The following is a 7647-nucleotide window of genomic DNA, read 5'->3' on the forward strand; positions in this document are numbered from 1 at the left end:
AAGGCACAGTTATATGTACTGGAGTCCTGGGTGGGAGGTGAAGCTCCTGTACTGCAGGTACCAGGCTCCAGCCACTGGTCCGTAATTGGGAGACCTGGCCAGTTGCATGGGCTGCCTCGGGCACTGCAGCTCCTCTGACCAAACCCTGATGGTCTTAAGAAATTTTGCCACCTATTCTAGATTGTTTGGGTGGCGTGGGGAGCAGTTAGGACAAGGTGAACCTTCTTTGGTAGAAGTGATGATGGTGCTCATCTCAGCGGCTAAGTATCGATTTGCTGGAGGTCACGTTTCCAACCACATTTCTTATCTATGCCCAAGAAGTCCTTGTTGCGGAAGCAGCAACAATGATGTGCTTTTAGAACTCCTGCCTTCTATGTGTGCATGTCAGTTCTCAGGGCTTCACGGTGGCCGGGGGCGGGGGCTGGGGCTGGGGCTGAGGGACAAGTTTCCCTACTCTGAGGAGTGATTTGGCCATAAAGGGGACCCAGATGACACGTGGGAGTCTTGCTAAACTAGCAATACCAGAGAACTTTGGCAAACTGTCCATGTCACCACTCAGGGTTGGAAAAATAAGACTTTGTGGCTTCAACACAGCTACAGGCTAAGGCTGTCAGAAGTGCTTCATGCCAATCAGCCAGACACTGGGACACATGGTCTCTCGGCACAGGCACAGCATGTGACGCCGAACCCAGGTGCCCACCCCCTGGGAGGATTCTCAGTCAGAGAACAGGGGCACCACCGGAGCCTCTGTGTTTAAAGAAGGCGAGACACTGCCCTGACTGGTTTGGCTCAGTGAATAGAGCGTCGGCCTGTGGACTGAAAGGTCCCAGGTTCGATTCCAGTCAAGGGCATGTACCTTGGTTGCAGGCACATCCCCAGTGGGGGGTGTGCAGAAGGCAGCTGATCGATGTTTCTCTCTCATCGATGTTTCTTACTCTCTATCCTTCTCCCTTCCTCTCTGTAAAAAAATCAATAAAAAATATATATTTTTTAAAAAAAGAAGGCGAGACACTGAAACTGGGGGATAAAACAATGTATCCACACCCCGATGAGCAGAGTGGGGGCGGGGTGATTAGTACAAACCTGTAGACTTATAGGTTTATACAATTACAAAACCAAAGACTCATTACTAAGAAAATCAGATCACACTGGCTTTTCTCAGTTTTGGAGAATTTTGCACTCAGAGAGTAGCTACCAAAGGATGTTAACCCTGGTCAGTCTCTGTTTCAAGGTAGCTGCTGGCTAAACTCCTGGCGATTTGCTTTCCAACTCTTAGACTGTTTAGACAACTGATGCAGTGGGAGATCGGTCCCAGCAAAAGACCCGATCCTTCCTCTGCAGCCGCCTCACACAAACCGAAAACCCCAGGAAATTCTAGCCACCTGAGCCCCGCGAAGGGGCTGTTTCCAACACAGGGACACCACCCGTTTCTTAACATACTTGCAAGAAATGCAAATGCCAGTTGGACATTTCCTGAACCCTGGTTATTTACCAGACTAGAATCCTCTCTGGCAAGTGTTTAATCCTGCATCAAATACAGAAGGGCAAACCATTGGCTGAGAGAGAGAGAGAGAGAGGGAGAGAGAGAGTTCATTGTCAAGGCGAGCAGGTGCTCCAGGAAGGTCCCAAAATGCTGGGAGGGAGAAGGCCTGGCCACAGCTGTTGCAGGGAGCGCCCCGGTCGCTGACCAGTTCACTCCAGGGGTGGGGAGAATTTAACAACCAGGAGAGAATCTTCTCCGTGCCCTTGGTGCAGGTGCAGATTTCACTGCTTAAAAGGAGATGCTCTGAAGATGAGAGTCCCGAGAATCATCGCTGCACCAGGCTCACGTGGCACTTGGAACCACCTGCCCCCGGGAGGCCCTGGCACCTGAGCAGGCTCCTTGCTCAGAGACCCGGGACCCCAGCTGGGCGGCTGTGGACTCAGACCCACCGCTCCCCGTCTCCCTGTGAGATGCCCAGCACCGACTTGTGCGGGATCCTGCACTCCTGCAGAGACTTGGTGAGGTCGGAGAAACGTCTCCTGGGCACCTCCATCGTTTCAATGCTGCAGTGTCGGTAGGTGGCCTTGTTCTTGTGCTCGGCCACGGCCACGATGGTCTGTAAGTCATCCGTTGGCCGGAAGTGGCGCACGAACCTGCGGCCTGACGGGGATCGGACGGCCAGCAGCAGCCTCGGCTCTTGATCGGATGGTTCCTCCAGGTCTCCAGCCCCGGAGGAGCTCGGCCTCCTGGTTTGGAAGACGAGCTTCCTCTCCGGGAAACGAGCTGGAGCTCTGGGGTCTTCCTGGCTGGTCTCCATGGTGCAGGTCTCCTCCTGGTAAAGAGCCTGGATGCTGCTGAGTTGCAGGGAGCCGGCCCTTTCAGCTACTGTCTCCACCGCCCCCTCCCCCAGGGTCTTCCTGTTGATGGAAGGAAGGACCGGGTACTTATTGAGGGAGGAGGCCGCGCCCATGGGCACCTGCTGCAGCAGCTCGGGGACCTCAACGGGGGCGCCCTGGTTTGGGGACCTGGGCACACAGACTCCTGGCTTCTGGCTGCTTGGCGACTCGCAGGGAATGGCTGGAGGCGGAGAAGAGGGTGTGCGGTGAGAGCACACCCCCGCGTCCTGGGGTCTGTGTAGCCTCGGCCGAGTCCGTCCCTTGGCGGACTTGGGCCTTATGACGTGCATGTTCAGCGAGTTTGGCTGCCAGATGAAGCGGTCGGCTGCTGTGCTGACGACAGGGCTGCATTCAGGGAGGGCTCTATTCACAGGGGCTTCTGTGGCCATTGCTTCTCAAGACCCCTGAGGAAGCAGGAGAAAAGAGAGGAGGCCATGATTAAATGCCCTGGCACTTCTGGATCCAGTCACAAAGGAGAGGGGCACCAGCTGCCATTCATTCATTCATTCATTCACTCATTCATAGTATTGGACTATATCAGTGAACCAAATTCCTTGCAACTTACATTATCATAGTCATAGTGAGAAAAGTCAAGTGTTAATCCTATACGTAAACAGATATTTTCAAAGAGTAATAACTGCAATGAAGAAGATAAAGTATTTCATCAGAGAGTGACTAGGGTGGGGACTAATTCTGATTCTTAATTTGGGGGAGGGGGAGCTTTGAGCTGAGAGACCATGATGAGAAGGAACAGGCCATGTTACAACCTAAACCAGGGGACGGCTACCTTTTTCCATCAATACTTCGGGCTTTGGGAACCACACGGTCTCTGTCCTAGCTCCTCAGCCCTGCCATCGTAGCTCAGAATCAGCCACACGTGATTATGCGAAGCAGCGGTTCCAGGAGCTGCCTTTGCTCTAAAGAGTGAATGTAGCCCTGTTAAGTCACCGCTCAGGAGAGCCAGGCTCAGCTTCACGCAAGAGCTTAGGGACAGACCAGCAAGCTGCCCCCTGCACTCCGGTAGAGGCGTCCCGACAGCAGTTAGCTCTGGTCCAATATTCACTGTGGACGAGCCACCCTCTGTGACCCCCACTTCCCTTTCTCCCTCAGTCCTTTTCCTCTTCACCAATCTGCCCATTGCTTGTCCTTTCTACTGTCTTGCAGAGGTGGCTCTGCACAGATCACCCAGTGCAGTGTCCCTCCACCACCCCAACCCTTGTCACCAGGGGCGGAGGGAGAGGAGGGGGCGGCCCATTGCTGACCCGCCCATGGGCCAGAACTTACAGGGACGTCCTCGGGTTCTAGACTAGGGCTCAGCAAACCTCTTCTGTAAATGGGCAGATAGGAAATATTTTCAGACCATCTATCACAAGTACCCAACTCCTCCCTTTTGGCGTGAAAGCTGGCACAGACGGTATGCAAATGAATGGGTGTGGCTGTATTTAAATAAACCTTCAAGTACGAACACAGAAATTTGAATTTCATAGAGTTTTCATGTGACACAGAATAGTATTCTTCTTTTGATTTTTTTCCCCCCAACCGCCTAAAAGTCTAAAAGCTCTTCTTGGCTCACGAGCCACACAAAAACACGGTGGTGGGCCGGATTTGGCCGCAGGCTGTCATTCACAAGCACTGTCCTAGACCGATTGCAAAGGGGACTCTGGTCGCGTGCTAATCCTATAGACACTTCCCTCTGGTCACAGCCAGCGAGCGGCAGAGCCTGAAACAGAACCCAGGTCTGTGACACGGGTCCTGTTTTGAGGACCAGGCTGGGCGTCTCCCGCAGCACTGACTACATTCTGTCTCTTACTGTTACTCTTAACGGTCCTGTCTCCCCAGCTACCCTGCAAACACTTAGAGGGCCTCGTATTTGTCCCTGGCACCTGGGTGCTTGGAGTGCCTGTGAGAGCTCACAGGAGCAGGGTTCCCACGCACGGTGGGAGGCGGGAGCATTTCCCTGTGCTGGTCCGCAACCGCCAAATCAGATCTTTCCTTCTTTCCTGGCCATCTTGGTGGCCTTTTCACTAACACTGTTACAGCCACCTCCTCCTGCTGGTCCCCGGTCACAGCTTCCCAGGACACTGCTAGGTCTTGGGCTCCAGCCTCCCTCTGAATCCTCACCACCACTGTGACTGCTGTTCTCTCCGCCCACAGGCTGAGCAGCCCGCTAAAGACCTGGCAACTCCCCGGTGCCTCATGGTCCCGAAGCAGCAGCATGTTTGGGTGCACAGGACACGAGCCCCGGAGTCCTAAGACCAGGGTTCTATTTCAGGCTCTGTCTCGAGCTAGCGATGTGACCACAGGCAGTGGCTCCATCTTGCTAGTAAGTCACTTTCCTCATCTATGGAATGAGCTATGTGACCCTGAAGGCATTATTTAAATACCTCCGGATCAGTCTCTTCATCTGAAACATGAAGACAGTAACATGAAATGATGTAGGTAAGGCCATGACCACCAGGCTTGGTGCAAAGTAAAGATTTAATTAAATGATTAAGCGGTTGTCTTTGCTTTTGGTTTTCTGTTTGTTTAGTGGCTTTTATTATTTTAGGTCCAAATGCCTTCCCTGTTGCTTCAAGATTCTTCCCCAGGTGCAGTCATCTCTAACCAGCTGGGTGAATCACAGGGCTCATGCCTGCCCCACCCACTGCACAGAAATGCCAGAAGGTGGATTTCAGTGGGCTACCACTTATTGAAATTGCCTCAAAAATATGAGATCAATGCTTTCTAATAAATACCTTCTAACTCCATGCTTTAAACTTAAACACCTCAACTTCACTTACTCCAAGCTCCCTTCATCACGAAATCCTGAACAACCGAGTACCGTTCTGTGGGCCCTGCCGTCGTTGCCTGATTTTAGGGAGTCTCCTCTTCCTCTCCATTAAAACCACAACCGGACAAAACATGCTACCCCTGGATTTTCCTGAAGTCCTACTCGGTGCAAAATCTTGAGCAAAGCTACCCTCTCTCTCTCTACACTTAACAGCCTGTCTTTTCCCCATTCTGCTCACAGACCCAGTCTTCCTAACACTTCCATTTCCCACTTCTCACTCGTCTTTCACACCCCATCTGGCGGCTGGGAGTTCAGGAGCCTTCTCATTGGCATCAAAACAGCAGGCCCGTCTCCGTAACTTAATCTATTTTCTGATCAACTGTGAAGAATGTTTTGGGGTTTTGTTTCCCCCTTTTAGTTTAGTTCTAACGTCTTTCACTTGTCATTAAGCGATCCTGCACTTTCACTCAGGGCAGCGCGAGCAGGTCACGATTGTCCAACTGTTCTGCCCAAGACAAGCTCAACCGGCACATCCACTCCCCCTCTCTGCCCACCCTCCCCCTTGCGGAATGGCTATTAATTTGCCACAGTTTCCACAGAGTTATCACAGGCTTGGCTTCCAGCTCCCACACATGCCTGGGGAAGGTTTTACTGTCAGGGAGTTTGGTAACTTAGAAACCTCTTCCTTAACAACTTTGACGAGCAGAGTCATGTGTTCTCTGCTGGATTATTTTTAACAGTGAAGCTTGAGTCTGTGCATGCACTTTCCATACCTCTCGGTACCATATAATTATCCATGTTCAGGGGGTGTCATAGTCAAGACACGCTGGTCATAAGCTAACATGACGGCGAGCTATCTCAGAGGAAAACCTCAGTTGTGACTAATTCCTGTCAGCCCACTCATGGTTATTTAGAGACTAACACCTCCTTCAGGTGAAACCACTCTGTCGAACCTGCTTTCATAACCCACTGCCTCCTCCCAAGTGCAGGGACCATCTGCTACGTGGCGGGAACACCAACTCTCCCGGCATCGAGAACATGGAGAGGGGAGGTGGGGCAGGCAGGTGTTTGGGGGCCGGGGCCCACTTCATGCCTTTATATTGGGTCCAGGACCGCTGCCTGCCCCACTCAGCCGAGAAAGGCTTGTGTGGGCACCCATCATTATCCCTGCTCGGCTCATTTCACCACCGATAGGCCTGGCAGACACAACCACAAAGTGACTTGACAAGATCTAGGTGTAGGCATCCATCGAGCTGCCAGCTGAAGAGGCAAGTGGCCTGTTTACTTAAACATACAGTCTGGCCCAGGGGCTGCTAGGAGTCAGGAAACACACACTGAGAACTGCTTCCAAGGAGCTGCCAAGGGGCAGGTGCGCATTCCTTCGGATTAATCACCAAGTCAACTAGAAAGAAGGAAAACGCGACAGGGGACGCTGTCGCCATATTCCTGCTTTCCCGGGCCCGCCTCCCACCCACCACAGGGTCAGACCACCCTACTGCACTCACAGCCCAAATCTAAATCGACGGTAAGTGCAATAAAATATGACCACCCACATACCGGCTGCTGGGATGTACTAAGGGTGCATACATGTGAATTGGTCTTTTAAAAATATTTATCAGTTAATATTCTCCCCCTGCCAATTCCCACCCCTCCTGGCGACGCTTTCGGGATGAAACCGCTCAGAAGAACCAGCAGGAGATGGCAGCTGGCCTGAGCATGAGAAAGCTTTGGTACCATTCCCAGTTCTCACCAGGACTCATGATTAGAAGACACTGTCCTGTGCCGAGTGCCACGTGTGAAGGGGGCGTGGAGAAATTGGCCCACAAGCCACCAAATGATCCAAGGTTTGGAAAAGGAGCTGGGAATGACTCCCAGGGGAATGGGTAGGTGGAGGGGGACAGCTCGATTGTCTCCAAGAACTGGCAGCTCCCGAGGGAAACCAGCCTCAGCAGCTGGAAGAGGGGTTAGGGGCGGGGCAAGGAAGAACTTGCAGAAAGTGAGAGCCGACTTGGGTGACAGAGCGCTGGTCTGGGGGAGGCTCAGAGCTGGTTCCGGTCTCTCCATGTGACGGGATGTCCTTTTGTCCCTCGGGATCTGTGTCCTGTCTGTACTGCCCAGCCAGGAGGGCATGGCCCGACGGTTCCCTAGGCCCCTGGCTGCCGCAGAGCCCCGGAGTTGTCCTACTCCCGCAACGGTGAGCTCTGGCCGGGCTGGCTTTGCCACTGGGGAGTAGCCCCCCCCATCTCGGGGCCCCTGTCCTGTCTCCCAGGGTTCGCCCAGCCCAGCTCGGGGAGGCCCGCCTGGGCGGTGTGTGGGAGGCTCGGGTCTGGCCTCTCCTGGTCCCTTCCATGCTGCAGGGGGCCCTGAGCTGATCCTCTGGGCCAGCGGGGGGCCACGCTCACCTTGCCTCTCCGCTCCATCCGCGGCAGTCGCGGGCTCGTCCCGCTGGTAAACAGCCCCGGTCTCCCGGGCAACCGAGCTGGTGGGGGGCCACGTGC

At 53.6% G+C, this 7647-nt stretch overlaps 2 protein-coding genes across 5 annotated transcripts in view; one reads left to right on the top strand and one right to left on the bottom strand.

The window, feature by feature from the left end:
- Positions 1-955: 955 nt before the first annotated feature.
- On the bottom strand, positions 956-7640 carry UBXN10 (UBX domain protein 10). The gene is made up of 2 exons (XM_005866991.2): positions 7552-7640; positions 956-2783 (listed from the first exon to the last, which is right to left on the bottom strand). The coding sequence occupies exon 2, from the start codon at positions 2766-2768 to the stop codon at positions 1923-1925; it is 846 nt and encodes a 281-aa protein (XP_005867053.1). The 5' UTR covers positions 2769-2783; positions 7552-7640; the 3' UTR covers positions 956-1922.
- Positions 6400-7647, top strand: part of PLA2G2C (phospholipase A2, group IIC) — a 23801-nt gene continuing 22553 nt past the window's right edge. Inside the window, exon 1 of one of the 4 annotated variants that reach the window (XM_014540334.1) lies at positions 6400-6674. Coding sequence is in view for 3 of the 4 variants with exons in the window: in XM_005866989.2 (XP_005867051.1) it covers positions 6848-7032 (185 nt within the window). In the remaining variant the exon portion in view is untranslated. Of the gene's footprint in view, positions 6675-6814; positions 7033-7094; positions 7344-7647 lie in introns of those variants that run through there. The other 3 variants (XM_005866989.2, XM_014540333.1, XM_005866990.2) reach the window with 3 other exon arrangements.

The sequence above is a fragment of the Myotis brandtii genome, unplaced genomic scaffold (genome assembly GCF_000412655.1).
Source record: "Myotis brandtii unplaced genomic scaffold, ASM41265v1 scaffold2414, whole genome shotgun sequence".
NCBI classification, from domain to species: Eukaryota; Metazoa; Chordata; class Mammalia; order Chiroptera; family Vespertilionidae; genus Myotis; species Myotis brandtii.

Bases quoted from the DNA above. Each gene is read 5' to 3' on its own strand.
- UBXN10 (XM_005866991.2), bottom strand. From the start codon at position 2,768: ATGGCCACAGAAGCCCCTGTGAATAGAGCCCTCCCTGAATGCAGCCCT.